This window comes from Bombina bombina, chromosome 11 (assembly GCF_027579735.1).
Source record: "Bombina bombina isolate aBomBom1 chromosome 11, aBomBom1.pri, whole genome shotgun sequence".
Taxonomy (NCBI): domain Eukaryota; kingdom Metazoa; phylum Chordata; class Amphibia; order Anura; family Bombinatoridae; genus Bombina; species Bombina bombina.
The window spans coordinates 156,662,339-156,685,820 of NC_069509.1; the positions used below are offsets into that span (position 1 = coordinate 156,662,339).

Genomic DNA, 23,482 nt, shown 5'->3' on the forward strand with positions numbered 1-23,482 from the left:
TAGAAACATCCCTAGCTATCATCCAGAATTTTTTACCTTAGCTGATGACTTTACAAGCCTGATGATATTTAACACTCCACTTGTAATCTAGCCCTGAATGTTCAGAGGACTCTCCGTTTGATTAAACGAATTGTACTTTTGACACATTCGCCCATCCCTAATATTTGGGCACTGTGATGTTTTGTATTAAAAAGAAAAATGTATTATTTAAATTAAAATATAAATTTTCACATGCATGTGGATATCAACTAAAATTTGTTATGCAAACAGCTGTGAGCAAATTTCATTAAAATAATTGGTGACATTTTATTCTGCCAGATTTTCCTTATATGATCATGTACTGCATCATGCAGAGTCAAGATGAAAGTAGAAGCTGATTTCAGAACTGAAAGAGAGCTTTCCTGGTAGATAAAAAAAAAAGAAAAAAAAACATTCTGTAGCACATTGTGTGGGCGTAGATGTATAACAAATTGATGTGCTTTAATTGGGTAAAAAAAAAACAGAGCAAACAATTGAAAATACATTAATATTTATAAAAAACTTTGAAAAAGGAATTCCTGTATCTCAACCTTTACATGTGAAACGTGTAATATTACTTATGAGTGAAATGTATTATTTTTACATTGACAGCTCAAAAGCGAAATAATGATTATCCTACAAAATGACATTGGCGCTGTATAATCATGTCTTGTCTCCGAGCTTTTGTACTGCCTTATTTTAAATCTGTGCGTTGAGTGACAAGCCCACAAACTCTTCATTATCACAGCTTTAAGGGAATAGTTCTTTCAGCCTTGTTATTTCTTTTCAGTAAAGCCCCGAAAATGTTTAACAGCCTTATCTGCCAGATGTTGGTTGCAGAGAGGGACTGCAACAGTGTAAGGCATAGGGGTACGTGAATATTTGAACTTTTGACAAGCAACTCTCTCCTGCTAAATGTGCTGTCTCTGATATTGAAATCTTTGGGGTATTTTATTTTTTTAGCCCTGTCTGAAAATAAATTCTGTGGACGATCATAGCTAGAGAGGCAAGATTATTTTTTGTTTCCGACATTCATAGATGAGAACTGAGGCATATAATAGACTTTATACTATAAACATACTCATGTTTTGCTAATGACAATATCTTTGATCTTTGCTTAGCCCAAAACAAGTTTTTAAAAAATTTGGACAGAGTTTATATTCTGGGAGTTATTCATTTTTACCAGCCAATAGACGTTAAAATGTCTGCCAATAAAGATAAGACCATCCGGCCGCTTAGAAAGTTATTGGATTGGATTGCCAAAATACGGCAACAAAAGGCTGATTTCGGAACCCATTGAAGTCAGCTGGAACTGAAAAGCAATAATTTGGGCACATTTTGCATAGAGTCCATTAAGGGCTTTCAGATTGTCATATCCTATTGTTAATAGTAGGAATGAAAAGAGGGAGAGCGCCAATATAAAGGCTTAAATGTGAACAAAATTAGCGATAATCATATGCAAAATATAAAAGTATTGACATAATGTAATATTAAATACAAAAATTGTATTAAAACTTAATATAGTAGAACAAATATGAGCAATTAGAAAAAATGTCCGAAAGAGGTAGTCCAGTCCCAACACAAAGTAAAAAAAGTGAATTATGATATGATCCAAGTGAAAAAATATGTGGAATTGGTGTAGGTAGTCTAGTTCAATGATCAAAAAATATTATAAGATCCAAATAAAAAGTCCTGTGTGTGAAGTCAGTAGTACTTAGAAAATAAGAAAATAATAGTGCAGATTGTTAATAATGGGAATTGCCCCAACAAGGAAAAAAGGTTTACCGGACCAGGCAGGAATCACTTGAGCAGGGCAGGTAGTCCTTAGTAAGGGTCGATGCATTTCGGCCTCAATAGTAGGCCTTTATCAAGACTAGTCCTGACTATCTTACTTACCTTACTAAGCACTACCTGCTCAAGTGATTCTTTCCTATATATGCTTTTACCTAAAGCAATTCGGTAAGCCTTTTTTTCCCTTGTTAGGGCTATTCCAATTCTTAGCAATCTGCACTATGTTTTTCTTATTTTCTAGGTACTACTAACTTCCTACACCATGAGGATCACACTATAGGATTTTTTATTTGGATCTTATTATATTCTTGGATCATTGAGCTAGACTACCTACACCAATTTCAAATATTTTTTTACTTGGATCATATCATATTTAATTTTTTCAACTGTGTGTTGGGACTATTTTTCGGACTACCTCTATTGGCGATTTATATATATATATATATATATATATATATATATATATATATATATATATATATATATATATATGCGCATATATTTGTTCTACTATATTAAGTTTTAACATAATTAGTGTATTTAATATTACATTTATGTCAATACTTTTATATTTTGCATACGATTGTCATTAATCTTGTTCACATTTAAGCCTTTATATTGGTGCTCTTCAACCAATTGACTTTTTGACCTGTCATTTTTTTTTAGGGACATCAACTTTAGAAGTATCTTAATGATTAGCAGAATTCCAGTCTGATAGAAATCAATAGTGGCACATGACAAATCATATTAAATGGAAAACATTATAGCCTTGAGAAATCCTTCGGTTGTGTTGAAATATGTACAGTATAAGAGCAGCAATGGTATAAAGTTATAGGAACAGAGATTTCTGGATAAGCCAATAAGTAGATGGCTCTGAATAAGTGGAGGATCTTGTAGTCAATGCTTGATTTTAAGCAGAAGAGGAACCTGAGCATTAAAGAGAAAATGACAAATCTGGACTGAGGTAGGGTGACGTAAATAGTTGTGTGTTTTTTTTGTTGTTTTTTTTATAGATTGCAGAGTAGAAAATTAAAGATACAAATTAATGACAATTCTTGGAGCCAGGAAGACACAATTTATAGAATTTGTGTAATTGGCTGCTATTTTTTTAAGATTATTTTACATAAATCTGGGCTCCAACGACGCTTGGCTCCAACAAAACCCATGCTTGGCTCCTCAAATTTCTGGCATACCCCACGCTATACATTTTTGGAAGAACTTTAAAAAAAAAAAAACTAACACTCTACTCACGCACAAACCCGATCACATTTTCTCAAGTGCACTAACTCAACATGAAAATATGAATATTTTACATTCCGATGTTCTTCACATAGAAGAAAATGTTCTATTTATTGATAAATACATATTTCTATATATACAGTAATTATATATAGGTATAGATATATGCAGATATTTATAGTAATATCTATTTAAAAATACATATAACTTATTCCCCTATGTGGAAAACATTGTAATGTGAAATATTTACAGTAAATACTTTGTTAACCACTTTATTTAATAGGAATATTGCATATTCATAAATACTGGGCCATATTACAAGGGGATCGCTAACAGTTACGTGCAAGCGATAAGGAGTTTATCACAGGTATTTGCATTTGTCGTGTTTACCGCTGGTATAACAATTTGAAAGTTAACACGACCGCTTGAGTGTAGTTCCGATTTATGCTAGAAGGATTACTGCGTCCTCAGAGCTCTGGTTAACTATTTCATGAAACAAAAAAGTTGCATAAAACACATTACAATGTACACTCATTATAACACCATCTAATAAAATATATTTTTAAAAAATTGCACTCAAAAGTTATAAGGGCTCAAATATATGAGGTGTCGGTGTTAGAAACAAAAAGACAGGCAAAGGACTTTAACATAGAGATACATACATATACATGTCTAAAGATGGATATATATATATATAAGTGCATTGGAGGCTTGGAGCCCTTTGCAGTTTAATTTTTTTGTTTGATTAGATAGAGCAGGCAATTTTAAGCAACTTTCTAATTTACTCTTATTATAAATTGTTCTTCATTCTCTTGCTATCTTTATTTGAAAAAACAGGAATGTAAGAATAGAAGACGACCCATTTTTGGTTCAGCACCTGGGTATCTCTTGCTGATTGGTGGCTACATTTAGCAAGAGAACATAGAAACATTTCTAATAGGAGAAAATTAGAAAGTTGCTTTAAATCGCATGTTCTATCTGAATCATAAAAGAAAGAAATAATGGGTTTTGTGTTCCCCCTTAAGTAGATGAAAACATGTTAAAGCATATATATGCAATACTCATATTTAAGTGTTTAATACTGTGTATTTACTGTTATATTTAAATATAACAGTAAGCAGAATATGTTCTGAACATATTCTGAATATGTTCAGAATATGTAAGAATTTTTAAATAGATATTTATATATATATATATATATGTATATAACTATATATAATCTATAAATATATATATATATATATATATATATATATATATATTGTACAAAAAAACATCAGATTTATGTAGAAAAATGTATTTATGAATAAAAAAAACATATTCTGTTATGTGAAGGGCATTGGAATGTGAAATATTCATATTTTCTTGTCGGATTAGCACACATGAGAATATGTTATCAGGTTTGCGTACAAGTTGGGTGTTGTGAACTTACAATATTGTTTGCACGTTTACGTATCCCTCCTTGTGATGCGAGAGTGTTAAATAGTGCATTATGGTCCAGATTACAAGGGCGATATTTTCGCTCCACTCAGTAATACCAGCTCACACAAATTTGACTTCTTATTACAAGTTAGTTCCAATGCGAACGCGACCTCGCAAACTATACATAATTTGGGGGCAAATTGGGGGACATTTATAAAATTAACCAGAGATCTGATCTCTGGTTAATTTTATGAGTGCTATTTGCTACCGCGAGCTCACGGCAGCAATAACCGCAGCCACTTGCCATGGCTGGTTGTTTATTGCATGCTTGTAAATGTTCAAATTTGCCCATTAATGGGCGCGCAATAAATTAGCCCTCCACAATCTAGCCCTATATCCGTAAATACATATATACACATATAAATACATAAATACATATGTACACACACACACATATATATATATATATATATATATATATATATATATATATATATATATATATATAGACATGTGTATTTATGTATCTCTTTGTTAAAACCCTTGGCGAAGAACTCATATATTTGAGCCCTTATAACTTTTGTGTGAAATATTTTTAAAAATAATTTTATTAGATGGTGTTATTATGAGTGTAACTGTACTTTGTAATGTATTTTTGATGTGTTTTGTGAGGCTTTTTTGTTTTGCGAAACAGTTAACGAGAGCTCTGAGGTCGCGGTAATCATTCTAGCGTAAATTGTGATTTAGCTCACGTGTCTGCTTTTACTTTCAACTTGTAATACAAGCGCTTCTTCCGACATGTTCAAACAGCAGCGATAAACCTGATATCGCTTGCGCATAACTGTTAGCGCACCATTTGTAAGCTGGCCCTGTATGCCTACTAAACAGAGGCATGAAGGATGCTGAAATTGAATGTCATAATTTAGCCTGTTAGCTAAGGTACAGGAGTTCTGTTTTTAATGTATAATTTATTGTTTTAGTAACTTACCGTAACTTTTAATGTGTAGCTTATTTATAGATTGATTTGCTTCTTCGTAGATGTCAAAAAGGACCCTTAACCACAGAAAAGACAGTGACTGTCCATTAGTAGATTAACATAAAGTGGGCTATTAGCAATGGTTCTCAAGCTAATGTATATATATTTTTTCACTTAAAAAATACTTCAGACTGTATGTATGCACTGGATTTTGTAACTCATCAGAAAGTGACATTACCTGAGCATCTCTATGTAAAAAAGGAAGATATTTTATCAATTTCCTCAGCTCAGCAGAGTAAGTTCTGTGTAAAAAGTTATAATTCAGCTGCTGTCCAGCTGCAGGTAAAAAAAGGAAGGAAGAAATGAACAGCAGCCAATCAGCATCAGCAGTGCTGAGGTCATGAACTCTTTTACTGTGATCTCATGAGATATCACGTAACTCTCATGAGAGTTCATAGTAAACTTCCTTAAACTGAATAGGGAAATAACATGAGTGTGCACAAGGCCCACTCCCTTGCCTGTCCCGGGACAGGCATACTGATTTGCTGCTTAAAGTCCTTTACAATGGGATGTGAATACTTAGGACATTTTGAGGTAAAATATCTTTCTTTTTTACATAGAGATGTTCAGGTGATATTTTCTAGTTAGCTTTTTACAGCTATGCTGCATTACTTTCAAGTGTTTCAACATTTGGGTATTATGGCCCTTTAAGCCACATATTACAGGGACATAACAGTTCAAAAATAATATGCTTTAATTAGTCACCTATTTTGTTAACCCATGTTGACAATAGATAACATTGCATAATCTTTGTAACCCCTGTTCAAACTCACTTAACATAGTGATAAAAATACAAAACCTCTCAATAAACTTAAAATACTTGCACACAACAAAAAACAATAATGTGTATACAGCAGCTATTTCAGTCACTTCCCTGAAAGCGCTGTCTGTCATAGTATCTCTTCGACTTTATCTTCAAGCAGTATTTCACAATGGCAGCACTGTCCCTAAGAGAGTATATCCTAATGTGTTATCTCTCCAATGAATCTCAAATAAAACACAATGGAGTATAGTGAAACACAATTTGGAATTAAGACTGCACTAAAAGTCACGAGAACTTTGTTAAAGGATCCAGACACTGCAGGTCAAAAACTCAGCTTTAATTAAATAAATTCATGTTGACTCCACTCGTTTCAGCGGCGCATCTGCCTTTATTGAAAGAAAGTAAAATAGTTAGATTTGCAAGAATCAGAAAAATACCAAACCAATGCTTTGAGGTACGTGTCATTGTTATGACAATCAACAGGCAGCTAGACAAACACAGAACCATTAATTTAAAAGAACAATATTACGGCTTTAAAATAAAGGATCTAATGCCCCTCTGTATATTGTGTGGGGTAATAGAGGGGGTACACCATTGATCTGATTTTGCTCCATAATGCTGTGCTTCTGTCAAGTGATTACTGTTATCATGGGTATCAGCCAGTGGCGTATTTAGGTTTTGTGCTGCCCTAGGCACTCAAAATTCTGCTGCCCCCCCACCCTCACAAATTTTAAGGCTTTTTTAGTCACAATAATTTTTGCTCAGGGTGTATATTTTTTAATAACTAATGCAGGTAACGAAAAATTGTGTCTGCATCATTGTCCCTGCATTAGTTTTAAAAAAAAAATCTACTAGTTTATGAGGTCTGGGATTTGAACATGTTTGCTATACTGAATTCATTAACTTATTTTCAGCTAATAATGGGATAATTATTTATTAAGGAAAGTGATTGTTAAACAACAGCAAAAAAAAGTATAAAACAGTTTGCACTCTGTATTTTATGTTTGCTATATGAAACTGATTAGCTGCTAAATTATCAAAATGTAAACAGATATTGTACGTGTCTGTTATGTGTAATACTCTTAGGGGCCTATTTATTATGTGTCTGTCCGACATGATCTGATCAGCGGATCATGTCCGACAGACATCGCTGACTGCAGAGAGCAATACGCTGTTCGCATTCAGCATTGCACCAGCAGATCTTGTGAACTGCCGGTGCTAGGGTTTTATTATTTTAGGGTGCTAGGGTTTTATTTTCAATGTCCAAAGCACCCCAAAAAATTAACTTAGTTAACAAGTGCTTGCAATTTCTGTGAAAATAACCTATTACTTAGAGGTGAATATGACCTCTCATGTGAAAGAGGGCAATCCCCTGTTTTCATGTCAGTGGTATTGTGTGTAGTGGGGTATGCTTCTGGGTGATGATGACACACAACTCAGTTTTCCGCCACAGAATGAGCATCCACCTCATCCACGCAGGAGGTGTTTTTTGTGGTTAATGGGTACTGATATGCAAATGTAATTATTTTATGTATCCTTGAGTTTCAGATATCTTTTCATTTCCATATCTATTAATACACAATTTCCAGTGCCCCTGTCATCATTTGTTGTTACAGTTCTGCTTGTTTCTCTTGGTTTCCTTGGTTACAGCACACATGCACAAATGTGTTGCTGCACATGCATGTGTCTAGTATATTGTTTCTCTGTCTTTTACTCAGCATTTGTACCTGACAAAGAGGGCTATTATTGTGATGTTGGTTATTCTTCCTCATCTGTGGAAGGCAGTAAATTCAAACTTGCCTCATATAAAGTTAATTGTTTTTTTGCAATATATATGAATACAAATATATATTTATATATCTAAATTTATCTATCTATATTATATATATATATATATATATATATACATATTTTGTATATACATCCATATAGTCGAAAGAATCTGCACTGTTCACCAGATAATTAAATACCAGGGTGCAAACAGATAAAAAATCTAAATATTTATTTATGGGACTTTGTCTTTATGCATAACAATATAGTTTTATATAAATTCTTGCTTCCAGTGAGTATGATTCTAATAAGGAACTATATATATATATATATATACAAACACACACATATATATATATATATATATATATATATATATCCTCCATGTGTATCTGCACTCACAATGCAATAGGGTCATCAACCAGGGTGCCAAGTCGGTAATACTTAGTATGTTTCAATAAAGGACTGCACTCACTGGATTTAGATACTGGAATGAATATTTATTGTGGTAACGTTTCGGGGTTCGCAGACCCCTTCCTCAGACCAGACAAAAGTGCAAGTGAACAATGTGCAATATAAAGGTGCTAAGCCCCACCCATCAAACAATTACTGAAAATTGTGCCAAAACTGTGTTGTCATGGCAACACTCTGGTTGCCAGGTAATCAATCTAACACACAAGTTTATTGGTATCTCAACCTATCATCATATATACATATATAAATCAAGCGTCAATTCATAAACAGTGACATCAGTGCAATAAATAAACAATGAAATATACAATAAAGTATATACATATATACGTGTATGCATACCAGTGACAATAATGAAAGACATTTATCAGCATATTCTAAAAAACAGCTCATAATATTCAGCTCATATATTACTCCTTATTTCATAACCCTCATAATATGCATAGTCTTTTTAGGATATCGCTGTGTCAAACAAGCCGACTACAGCTAAATTAGATCAGGGTTACGTGACATCTCAACACCGTTTGCAAACATTACAACCAGCCTAAACAGTATTAATAGAACTGCCTTGGGGTATTTAAAAATATATACTTATCCGTATGTAGTGTATGTTTGAATCACCAACAACCTGTGTACTTACAGCTCAATGTTTCTCTGTAGCTGTTTAAGGTCATATTTATGGCGGCATAGCTTTCAGCCCGTACGTCCCTAAGCAACCACTAGTGAGCGTTCAAACAGGCGCGGATAAGCCAGATCCGATGTCTGCGGCGCTCCGTGTCAGTCAGCATGGCTAATTTGCATAGCCAGCTGACATAAGCTGCTGGGCGTGAGCTCAGTGCGGCAGTATTAGTCTCAGGGCTCTTTAATTCTGTGTGTCATAAGCTTTGAAAGAGATAAGTCTAAAGGTATGTTCAGAGACTATTCACACTGCAGAATAATAAATTATATCGCTGTCGCCTTTATAGATATAACCAAATAAGCCTAATAGTGTGGAAACATAAGGGGCTAAGTATGTCATATAGGATATGTACAGTACCCTAGCATAGGCTATACAATAGTTATATGTTATTTGAACATCTGTATACACACTTACACACACTGTGTTACCTGTAAGGGGGAAAAAGGCGCAAGTCTTTAAATAACATTTTCCAAAAAAAAACTTTCTTCTATCGTTGTATCTATAGATTTTCTTTCTAGACAGGGATAACTCAGTACAAATGTTTTCTTATATTTAAGACAGAAATATTCTTGTCAATGTATTTTTTATATTCCTCTTTATAATTGGGACAGGATTCAGCGACCCATACTGCATGCTGGGAATTATGATTGTGCAAAACTCAAAGGAAACTGAGGAAAAGAAGGAGAGGAAATTTAGCTTCAGAAAGAAGAAAGATAAGATGGAGAAACGATCGAGTATAAGAGAAGTGCTGCCGGCAAAGTACATCCAGGTCACAGAGGTCAAGAGCAATACTTTGAATCCAGTTTGGAATGAAAACTTTCTTTTGTAAGTTATAAGATATTACTGAAACTGTAAAACTGAATTTTAGATGCTCCCTACGTAATATAAACCACTATACCCCATGGTAATTCAACACTGAGACATTTTACTTTATAGCTCATTCTTTATGGGATCTGCTATCACAGAGAGCTGTTCCAACTTTGATGAGTCCGAGGACATCCCTGACATAATAAATTAAAGGAGTAAAGAAATGATGGCACTACTTTGGAATATTAAGGGAAAATTGCACTAAAATATAATCGTGCCTTCAGTATAATATGTGTGTGGCTATTCGGTGCTATGTATCCTTATGTAATATTTACTTGTTGAACTAAGAGAAGTTGAAAAAAGAAGATACATATTAGCACTCAATTCCCTATATAAGTAAATATGGTGGTTACGTCAAAACTAAATATAAAATTCATCTTTATTAGAAATACTTAAGAATGGGTTACATAAAAACAACAAACTAGATAGTGACAGGCTAGTAATTAGTAAAGGACCCTAGTGTGATAATCTAGGAGTCACAAAGAATCACAAGGTGATCTAAAATAATTATAGTAGAATATAGACACAGAGCAAAAGTCAAGTTGGGACACACCTATTAGTGCTGTATCTACTAAATGGATGCCGGTTATGCGGATAAGATGGTATAATCAGCTACAATTAATATTGCTGTATGATAAATAACAAAAAACATATATATGTATTAGACAGCATAAATAATTGTATTGGCTTAAATGCAGATTTTAAGAGACACTTCCCAATATTTATCAAAGCGTCAATTAAAAATACGCTAGAATTACGCTTCGTAATTGTCGCAAGATTGATCCGCCGTAGTTATCAAAGCATCAAGATCGGCAAATGTTGAAATTTGTGAGGTAACATACGATCCCGCAATCTCAATCCGACGCAGATCGATGCGAGTTAAAAACCCATGGAATTCAAGCAGAATCATGTTCATTCGCCCTCCTATTCGACACTATTTGAAGCTCTCACAAAGTTATCAAAATTTCTACAGTTACGCTTGCGTCTTTTCCGACTCAGCGTACCTGGTTTTCAATCCGCCACCCTTCAGGTCGCGGATGACATAGAACTCAATGGGAGTCTGAAAACACAGAGAGCTAATGTTCGATGCTGCAAGAGAATGAAGTATATTATATAAGAAAAGTAAATTAGAAAACTTTATTAAAATTGTATACCCTTTCTAAATCAAACAATATTATTGCTCCACATTTGGTGCACTAGTAGATATAAGAAAAAAAAAATTAAATACATTACTACTTATGGATTATGTTACAACTTTATCACTCATTACAAAGCAAGGGGACAATATTATTTCTACATATTTGGTGCAAAGTTTTGCCCCAAACTTGTTGCACTAATAGATATAGAGATAAAAATGAAATAAATACACAACATAATATATCTAACTTCCTTTTTATTTGTTTGAAAAAATCTATGTGCACCATCTTTAAGCCATGTAATACAAGTCCCACTCTCTACTTCGTGCCATATTTGATGCAACACTTCACACCAATTATGACTCCAACTCCTAAACAACCCACACACTAGTGAATTTTTCCACCAATTTTGATTGGAATATGCTTAATCACATGATTTATGACATCAGCCAATCTGATTCAAATACACATTATAAACTATCACTAACTAATCAAATTGCTCGATACTTGTTTCATTGATCATTTATCAGAACTTGTAAGTGCCATTTCTTACATTGTGTATTATACTTTGAAAGTATGTATATGTTAAATTAGTATTAAAAATAAACATTGATGCAGACATTAGGACACACAGTGTTTATATTTTAGAAAAAGATTTTAAAATTTGAATTGATGTTTGATTCAATAGAATCTTAAGCTGATAGCCCAAAGGGATAGCCCACCTAACATTAAACTGTCATGAATCAGATACAGCACAAATTAAAATCACCTCTTTACTGTCATGATATTTTCAGTGTATTTCTTCCTTCTCTTGAATTTCTTTTTCAGTAAGAAATGTCATCTTATATGCCAGCCCATTTTATAACACCTGTAAAGGGGTGTTTTTTAAAAATAGATTGCAATCAGGAGGGGTTAGACGGGTGCAGAGAGAAACCTGGCCCAGCTCTTTAGGACAGAAAACCCCAAAATATTCTTTCATGATTTGGATAGAACATTTTCAACAACTTTCCAATTTTCTTCTGTTATCAAATGTGCTTCATTCTTTTGTTATCCTTTGCTGAATGAACAGCATTGCACTCCTGGCAGCTAGCTGAACACATCTATTTAGCCAATCACAAGAGACAAATGTGTGCAGGCACCAATTAGCAGCTAGCTCCCAGTACTGCAACTTAAATTTTTACTTTCCTATCCCTTTAAAATATCCATAGATTGCAAATAAATACATATAATAAATAAACACAGAGATATGACAGACAACATTGTTTAGAACCAAAAAAGGAACTTCGGGAAATGTAAATATGTTTGCAAAAGATGTCTGACATAACACACACACATATATATATATATATATATATATATATATATATATATATATATATATATATATATATATATATATGTGTGTGTGTGTGTGTGTGTGTGTGTATATATACATACTAAAATATGTATGTCCAATATTAAAAAGAATTCTAATAATTCATTCTCCACTTTGCACCAAATATGTCTCTACTTGCTATATTCTCAATTAGTCCTGCTCATAAAAAGAATACATTTACAATATATACAATAATGTGCTAAAGAGAAATGTGCTTGTTCGTGGACAGTAATGAAATGGTATAAATAAAGTTGGGAAAAGCCTGAATAGCCGCGACATCGATGACTGTTAGTTAACACCAGTCCGATGCTCTTCGATACTTGACGCGTGTGTTTTTGATGGCTTTTTTGATAAATCAGGAGATCGTATTTAGATCTGCGGCTGCAATGTTTGGCAAGCATATTGACGCCCGCGAATGCAACATAGTTGACGCTTTGATAAATATTCCCCAGAGAGTCAAGTATATATTATTAGAGTAGCATAATTCCTATGCCCTCAGCTATAATGAATCTCAATACTTAGTCAATCTTACATGTATCTCAATGCATATAAGTACAATTAGTTGTTCAGAGTACTTCAAAGTGTCGCATTTGAATATAGACAGTGTTTGGGACTGGAATAATTAAAAATTATGGCTAGTGTGATGTCATATAACTAAGACACCCCTATATATGCCCCTTTCAGTAAAGAAACGCCTGTTATGCAGTTAAGATAGTTATTTAGATATAATTAGTGTTGTATATATTGTGAGTGACAAAGAGTTATATACATACACAGCATTATTAATTGTATTTGTGCTTTGGTGCATACTGTGAATAGCGTTTCCCAATCTGTTAATTGGATTGGGAATATAGATAGCCTCTCTTATGATGTTAGGGTAGCATAATTTCTATACCATCAGCTATAGTTATTCTTAGTAAATATGCATTTGCCTTGTATATAATTAGAGCTTATATACACAACTTGCTGTTAGAAATACCAATATCTTATATCTAGTCTAATATTCTCCTAACCAGCTCAGCCTAAAATGATACAACGTAGCAGCTATTATAAGTCCCTTGACTAAATATGGTAGGGTAGCTCCTATAGATTCATTATTATGTTTTGGAAGATTTAAGCTATTTCAGTGATTTTTATTGACAAAACTACGGTATTCGATATATACTCAGCTTCATCTTAATTTTCTTCCATCTTTATATTGTATATTCCTCTTGTGTCAGTGAATTAAATAACGCAATACTAGGTGATGTGGTTAATACTATATTCAGTGACAGTGTTAAAGTGAACATCTAGACATTATTATTGTAAGGGTCCTATATTCGGGACCTAACATTTTGTATATCAATTGTCAGTCTGTTAAGTTGACAACATTATCAGGAGTATCCTAATAAAATATGAAAATATAGATTATGATATTATGTGCATGCAGTAATTTATAAACTGCAATAAAAATTGCTACGTGAATCGTGTAAGTGTAAAAAACCCAAACATATGTGATAAAATAAAGTGATTGTGGTTTCATTCTAAATCTTCTTAGTTAAGATCATGTGTTATATACACTTATATAATGTTAATGTTCTCTTATTACTTTGTTGTTTTTAAACTTTATATATCTGAGCAGTTTAAGAGAAACTGCTCTGATACAATAACATATGAAAAACGTGCAGATGAACTACAAGAGGGCTTTAAGCAAAGGGGCTACAGCAATCGTAGTATTAAAAAAGCAAGACAGAGAGCGAATTCCACCAACAGATGTGAACTTCTAAAGAAAAAGAATAAAATAAAAGATCAAACAACAAGATTGATATTAACATACTCGCCCCAATCCCAAGACGTAATACATACTCTGAATAAACATCTCAAAATTCTAAGAGCAGATCCCAGTCTGAATACCATTATAGGAGAAAAATTCAAATAGAATGCAGACGAACCAGAAATATAAAGGACATTTTGAGTCCAAGTCACTTTGTAAAGAGGAAGGTAAAATGTGTTCCCATAGCTTTAGGAAATTTCCAATACAGGAATTTCTCAGTATGTAAATGCATACTTAAAGTAAAATCAATAACTGACAGATTTGGGAAAATTCACAAAATCCAATCACACATAAATTGTAACACAGAGAGTGTTATTTACGCTGTTAAATGTAGCTGTGATCTTTTGTACTTAGGGATGACCTCTAGAAAGCTATGTGTAAGAATGCTTGAACATCTCAGTAATACTAAAAATGCTGACAGATAAAAGAAACAACAAAAATCTAACAAGTGGGGCAACCCATTTCCTTTCTTACCATGAAGGCAAAACTTCTGAATTCCAATGCTATGGCATAGAGAGAATATCTTTGGGGATTAGAGGTGGTAACCTAGAAGAAACCTTATTGAAGAAGGAAAGCCGCTGTACGTATCTGTTGAACTCAGTATACCCAAATAGTATGAATGAAAATAATAATTTCTTTACATACCTTTAAGATATGGTTTCTATAAACAAGAGTAATAATTTTGGAATTATCATATCTAATTTATTTTTAACACATATGACCAAATAACTTTATAATTAGGTAGGCAATAGGAATCAGTTATTCTTTCCATCGTATAATAAAGTTTAAAAACAACCAAGTAATAAGAGAACATTAACATTATATAAGTCTATATAACACATGATCGAGAGGATTAAGAATGAAACCACAATCACTTTATTTTATTTTATTACATATGTTTTTTTTTTTCACACTTACACGATTCACGTAGCAATTTTTATTGCAGTTTATAAATTACTGCATGCACATAATATCATAATCTATATTTTCATATTTTATTAGGATACTCATGATAATATTGTCAACTTAAAGGGACACTGAACCCTATTTTTTTCTTTTGTGATTCAGATAGAGCATGCCATTTTCAGCAACTTTCTAATTTACTCCTATTATCAATTTTTCTTCGTTCTCTTGCTATCTTTATTTGAAATAAAAGCCATTTAAGCTTTTTTGGGTTAAGAACTCTGGACAGCACTTTTTGATTGGTGGATGGATTTTTTACACCACATCAGCAAGGACAACCCAGGTTGTTCACCAAAAATGGGCCGGCATCTAAACTTAGATTCTTGCATTTCAAATAAAGATACCAAGAGAATAAAGAAAATTTGATAATAGGAGTAAATTAGAAAGTTGCTTAGAAATTCATGCTCTATCTGAATCACAAAAGAACATTTTTGGGTTCAGTTTCCCTTTAATAGACTGACAATTGATACACAAAATGTTAGGTCCCGAATATAGGACCCTTACAATAATAATGTCTAGATGTTCACTTTAACACTGTCACTGAATATAGTATTAACCACATCACCTAGTATTGCGTTATTTAATTCACTGACACAATAGGAATATACAATATAAAGATTGAAGAAAATTAAGATGAAGCTGAGTATATATCGAATACCGTAGTTTTGTCAATAAAAATCACTGAAATAGCTTAAATCTTTCAAAACATAATAATGAATCTATAGGTATTACAGACTATCCATAAACAATATTACCGCTCTCATTCACTATAAAGATACCTACCAGTTAACAGAATTAATAACTAAATAATTGAACACCTCTATAAAATATACCAAGTAATAGATCAGCAAACAGTTGCTCATAACTTTTGCAGTTTCAGCATGATCCTATGTGCAATGATGCACAAGATATACAAAGGATCTGATTTGCCGATCATATTGAAGAGGCGTGGCCTACATCATAAAAAGCCGCCGACGCCGTGGAACCCCGCCTTGCGAAAAAGCCAGAGAACTGGCAAAACATGTCAGGGGAGAGGGCTTATGGGATATGTCTATCGCTAGATAGTGGACTTATGGGCTGTGGGATACCTGTTATATACCCTGCTACATAAGCATCCATATGGTGATCAGATCATAGTTTCACAGAGCCTATACAGCCATTAATCAATCAAGGGACTTATACTAGCTGCTACTTTGTATGACTTTAGGCTGAGCCATAGCTGAGGGTATAGCAATTGTGTTTCCCTAACATATTTAGTCAAGGGACTTATAATAGCTGCTACATTGTATCACTTTAGGCTGAGCCTGTTAGGAGTATATTAGACTAGATATTGGCATTTCTAACCGTTAGTTGTGTATATAAGCTCTAATTATATACAAGGCAAATGCATATTTGCTGAGAATAACTATAGCTGAGGGTATAGCAATTATGCTACCCCAAAATCATAAGAGAGGCTATCTATATTCCCAATCCAATTTACAGATTGGGAAACGCTATTCACAGTATGCACCAAAGCACAAACACAATTAATAATGTTGTGTATGTATATAACTCTTTGTCACTCACAATATATACAACACTAATTATATCTAAATAACTATCTTAATCCAATAACAGGCGTTTCTTTACTGAAAGCGGTATATATAGGGGTGTCTTAGTTATATGACATCACACTAGCCGTAATTTTGAATTATTCCAGACTGAATGGCTGAATAGAGCATCAGACTTGATACCAGTGATTTTATTTGATGACTACTGAGTTTTAAGTGCCAAACACTGTCTATATTCAAATGCGACACTTTGAAGTACTCTGAACAACTAATTGTGCTTATATGCATTGATATATTCATATAATATTGACTAAGTATTGAGATTCATTATAGCTGAGGGCATAGGAATTAGGCTATTCTAATAATATATGCTTGACTCTCTGTCTTTCCAACCTACAATTACAGACTGAGAAGTGTCTCTTAAAATCTCCATTTTTGCCAATACAATTATTTATGCTGTCTACCACATATATATGTTTTTTTGTTATTTATCATACAGAAATATTAATTGTAGCTGATTATAGCATCTTATCCGTACAAACGGCATCCATTTAGTAGATATAGCACTAATAGGTGTGTCCCAATTTGACTTTTGCTCTGTGTCTATATTCTACTATAATTATTTTAGATCACCTTGTGATTCTTTGTGACTCCTAGATTATCACACTAGGGTCCTTTACTAATTACTAGGCTGTCACTGTCTAGCTTGTTGGTTTTAAGTAACCCATTTTAAGTATTTCTAATAAAGATGAATTATATATTTAGTTTTGACGTAACCACCATATTACTTATATAGGGAATTGAGTGCTAATTTGTATCTTCTTTTTCAACTTCTCTTAGTTGAACAAATTTAGATGATAATATATTTAATTATACATATTAGAGCAACATTGTATTATACATTCTTTACTTATTTGCTGTAAAATAATGTATTGCTTTTGTATAAACAATGTGCTTTGTCACACAATCTCTAGAGAGGCCAAAAACAAATTCTTTCAACTATGGTTTTCTTCAAAATGCTGCAAATTGCCTAAACCAGCTATATTCTACATATTAGACAGTTATTACTTAAAGGGACACAAACCCCACATTTTTTTCTTTCATGAATCAGAGAGCAGCAATTTTAAGCAACTTTCTAATTTACTCCTATTATAATTTGTATTCGTTCTCTTGCTATCTTTATTTGAAGAGCAGGAATGAACGCTTAGGAGTCGGCCCATTTTATGGTTAGCACCTGAGTGGAGCTTGCTGATTGGTGGCTAAATGTATCCACCAATCAGCAAGCGCTACCCAGGTGCTGAACCAAAAATGGGCCGGCTCCTATACTTACCTTCCTGCTATTTCAAATAAAGATATCAAGAGAATGAAGAAAAATTGATAATAAGAGTAAATTAGAAAGTTGATTAAAATTGCTGCTCTATCTGAATCATTAAAGAAAAAAATTGGGTTCAGTATCCCTTTAATTTAACACATGTGATGGAATTATATTAACATTAGTCGTTAAAAAAAAAATGTATTTATTAGCCGCTATGTTATACTTTTGCTTCCATGAAGGCCTGTGAAAATCCTTGCAAACTTTCACTTGAAAATCATGCAATATGCCTGTTTTCATAAAATGTTTCATTTCAACTAGATTATGTTTTATAGTTACTTAACCAAAGGGTTTTGCTCTTCAAATTTCTAATGGATTATAACAACTTTGAAAAAGAAGCAACAAAAACAAAAATTACCAATGTTATCATAAGATACTTTTATAAAAGATTTCTAATGGATTGGAATATGGGCCAATGTGTACTGTTTACTAAGTGTATATCATTATTTGGCTGAAATTGATCTTGTAAATTGTAATAAAATGGCCCCATTTAAAAAAAGGATAATGTTCCCAGCCAGGGAACCTGTCTATCTGTGTTCGACAAGGCAGTCTCTATCACCCACATTTAACATCCCTCACCCACTCTCATTCAGCTAATTGCATGAGAGAAGGGCTTGTCAATTATCCTGGACAAATCAATCCAGGATGATTTAAAGGGACAGTTACTTGATTTTTTTAAATTTTTAAAAACAAGATAGCTAAGACCTTCAAACACACTATCCTCACCGCATTCAGATCCAGTAAGAGGCTGTGACGTAACGGTGGAGCGGAGGTCGGAATAAACCACTGTGACCCAGCGGGGGTGGTACAGGCTGTTAAACGGCCAAAATAGTGGAAAGAGCAAATATTAAAATCAAAAGGAAAACAGCCGTACAGCAAAAAGCATCAGAAGGGCTAAAAATAAAAAAAACTTTATTTAAACAAATTAAAACCAAGGTACATAGCAGGCAAACATCCTGACTAGTTTCATGCTCTCATTAGCACTTAATCATAAGATATGTTTGCTGGGTGCAGACTCCCTATTTAAAGGGAGAGAACACCCAGTAATTAATTAATTAAAAACAACAGTACAATTGTACATAAAATATATCAATTTCAATGAACTTAATCTTAAATTTGTAGGTGAAATACAGGGTGTTACAGCGAATTTCCTTGATTTGTCCCTGAGGGGTGATGTTTACAAGAGTATCGTAATTAGTGATACTTTCCATAAGCCGACAGCCGGGAATACTATCATGTCATCCACCCCATTTGTTGCGATCTATTCCCAGGGGTCATCTTATGCGCTTACGTAGAAACACCAGCTCAAGTGAATTATTCGAACAGCAAGCCAAAGCCCTTATAGAACGGCTAAAACTCAGGGGCTATGATGAGCAACAGCTTAACTGTGCCTTTGAGGAGGTTCCATTAGAGTGGCATACACTCCCCTAGCGCACCTTCATTCTACACTATTCTCGAGGTAAAAAATGAGACACAATTAATTCAGGGATCGAGAAAGAAAAATCCAATAACACAGGAAACTGTGGTCTTTTCAACTGAATACTCTAGCCAGTTCCATCAAGTGTGTTCCATTTTGAGAAAAAATCTAAATATGTTGAATTAGGATGCTACCTTAAGTCCACTAATAGAAAAATGTAAATTTGTTTCCAAGAAGCCATCAACATTATCCTCTAGATTATTTCCTAATCTAGTCTGCACAGAGAGTACGGACAAGAGTAATTGGATCAGAAAGAAAGGAACCTATAGATGTGGGCTTGGTCCCTGTATTACTTTAGGAGTATTACATACAGGGAATGGCTTTAAAAGTACTGTTACTGGCAAGGAGTTCGCCAGCAAATGTTATGCCAATTTTAGGACTACATTTGAAGTCTATCTCTTACAGGCCCATTTATCAAGCTCCGTATGGAGCTTGAAGGGCCGTGTTTCTGGCGAGTCTTCAGACTCGCCAGAAACACAACTTATGAAGCAGCGGTCTAAAGACCGCTGCTCCATAACCCTGTCCGCCTGCTCTGAACAGGCGGACAGGAATCGCCGGACATCAACCCGATCGGGTTGATTGACAGATCCCTGCTGGCGGCCGATTGGCCACGAGTCAGCAGGGGGCGGCGTTGCACCAGCAGCTCTTGTGAGCTGCTGGTGCAATGTTAAATGCGGAGAGCGTATTGCTCTCCGCATTTAGCGAGGTCTTGCGGACCTGATCCGCAGTGTCGGATCAGGTCCGAAAGCCCTTTGATAAATGGGCCTGTTTGAGTGTAAGATTTGTTTTTTACAGTATACAGGCAAAACCTCCAGGGAATTTAGATCTAGGGTCAGAGAGCATATCATGGATACGAGGGAATATGTCAAGGAATCAGCAATAGCCAGACACTTTAATTTAACACATATTACCAATATATTTAATATGAAAGTTCAAGTCATTGACAGGGTGATGTTTCCAGCCAGAGGTGGTGACAGACATAAGTTGTTGTTAAAACAAAAGCTGTATTGGATATACAGACTAAGGACTGTCACCCCACTAGGCTTGAATCGTTAGCGAGATATGAGCTATTTTTTTAATAAGTGATTCCTTACATATCTGTGATACCTTTTTAACCATAATAATAATAGTTTTTAAGTTTCCAATTACATTTTTATCTTTTTCTACTTATTTATAACACAATGGTTTTGACATTAACAATAAAGTATACTGTATTGATGTTTAATCATTTTTTTTTGTCATTAATACATGTAATGTTAAAGCATTAACAATTGTGTTGACATTTGAATTGTATTCTGCTAGGGGGCTATGTTATGAATTTGAGTGTATAATATTGAATGTAATATTATCATACATTTATATCTATCTTATATATTTGTGTATAGTATAGGTAAAGGGACTTTAAACACTAAATAAACGCTAGATGGAATTACGCATTTAAAGAAAAGATTAGACTGAGAATAACAAGACAAAATAAGTGCAAACTTTTAGTGGCTATAAAACAATGGGAGCTGCCATGTTGTAACTTAGGTTACCTTCTCTGCTGTGGCCAATTAGGGACAGTTATAAATAGGTAACAAACGTGTGTAACCAAAGGCTGTGTGGAATATAACAGTGGTCTACACTTCTATTTCTAACTGAAAAGCTCACAATTTCATAATGGAATTACAGGAAAAGGGGACAAAATAAAGAATGAAAGTATATTGCAGAGTGTTTTTATATATATACGATTTATCATTTTATATTACCATATCAAAGTGTTTAATGTTCATTTAGCTCTGTAGTTTTTTCTTCCATAACTGTGAATGTAATTGAAATTTATATCTTTTATGTACATATGTACTGTTGTTTTTAATTAATTAATTACTGGGTGTTCTCTCCCTTTAAATAGGAAGTATGTGCCCAGCAAACATATCCTATTATTAAGTGCTAATGAGAGCACAAAACTAGTCAGGATGTTTGCCTGCCACGTACCTTGGTTTTAATTTGTTTAAATAAAAAGTTTTTTATTTTTAGCCCTTCTGATGCTGTTGCTGTGAGGCTGTTTTCCTTTTGATTTTTATAGCTTTAATACCAATTCCCCAGCTTTGTAAACCAACATTGTTATATTAATAGACTTTATAACCTTTACGTTTGCCTGTTTCTAAACCCCTACAAGCTGCCTCTTATCTCAATGCTTTTTATTAGCTTTTTAAATCTTGCACAACAGCCAGACAGTGCTAGACGTGTGTCTTATAGATAGCATTGTGCTCACTCCTGTGGAGATAAGGGTAGTCTGCAGAGGCTTAGATACATGTAATCATAGAGGTGAAAAGTATATTAATATAACAGTGTTGTTTATTCAAAACTAGGGAATGGGCAATAAAGAGATTATCTTTTTAAACAATAACAATTTTCAAGTAGACTGTCCCTTTAAATGGTCATAATAGTTAAAAATGACATGCTCCAATTTGTTAGAGCATATAATTTTAAGACTATCGACCCTGCTCCAAAGTGTGTTTAACCCCTTTGTGTGTGTGTGTGGGGGGGGGGGGTGTAAAAGCACAGTAGTGAAGGGACAATAGTATTAAAAAACATGCTCTGTGGAATTAGAGTATGTAATTTTTCAACTATTATGGGCCTTAAAAAGAACATTAGACAGTAAATAAATCCAAGACATAATGGTGTATTCAAAGTAAAACATTGTTTTAGAATAATATGCAGATTTATTGTTTTTATTTTTTTATTATTATAGTTATTTACAATATTGAAGAAATAAGTGTAAAGTTTAAATCTCTAAAAAAGTACTTTGCTTTCTTATAAAGTAGTGGGTGCTGCCATGTTGAAACCTAGGTTTACATTATCTATAAAAAGTACTTCAGTTTCTATAAAGTAGTGGGTGCTGCCATGTTAAAACCTAGGTTTACATTAGCTAATCACTTGTACAGAGGATGAGTAGCAAGCAATGGCTTCTTGACTATAACAATGTTAAAATAATTAACCATTTTTAAACTCCTTTTAACATCGCTAAATTCCATATAGCTGTTTTTTGCACAGGAAATGCAGACAGTACAGAGCTATAGATCATGAAAGTATATTGCATTTTTTCTGCACATAATTAAACATTTTATAATATTGGCCCTTAAAGGGCCAATAAACATAGTAGTTTTGTATAATCAAAAGATGTATAATAAAAAGACAATTCAAAAGCACTTAGTTTGAATTTAAAATAATAGATTTTTTTTCTGACAAATTTCAGTTACTTAAATTTTCATTCCTTTTGCATCATGTGACAGCTATCAGCCAATCACATACATATATTCTTGCACATGCTTAGTAGGATCTAATGCCTCAGAAAGTGTGCGTATAAAAAGTGTGTGCCTGTTTAGATTATGGAAGTGAAATGGAAAGTTAATTAAATGTGTGCGCTCTATCTGAACCATGAAAGTTGATCTTGACTTTAACTTTGCCTCTGAGGGGGAAGAGAGGTTAGTGAGCCTCAGTCTTAAAAGCACATCAAACACTTGCTTTGTAACACACTCCCTTAGAGAGTCCAAAAAGCAAATTCTATAACATTGTTTGTGGGGGGTTTTAAATGCTGCAATCCAGCCGTTTGATTGGCAGCATTTACAGGTTACAGAATTTGCTTTTTAGTGTATTTAGGGAGTGTGGGGCAAGCATCATTTTTACACAAAAGTAAGAGCTAACTGATCTCCTTTTAAGTCCACTGCTTCCTAACTGGCAGTTGTAGGGTCACACAA

At 33.7% G+C, this 23,482-nt stretch overlaps 1 protein-coding gene across 1 annotated transcript in view; it reads left to right on the forward strand.

Moving 5' to 3' along the window:
* Positions 1-23,482, forward strand: part of BAIAP3 (BAI1 associated protein 3) — a 537,315-nt gene that overhangs the window by 247,771 nt on the left and 266,062 nt on the right. Inside the window, exon 7 of the mRNA XM_053695302.1 lies at positions 9,801-10,014. Within this exon, the coding sequence (XP_053551277.1) occupies positions 9,801-10,014 (214 nt within the window). The remainder of the gene's footprint in view (positions 1-9,800; positions 10,015-23,482) is intronic.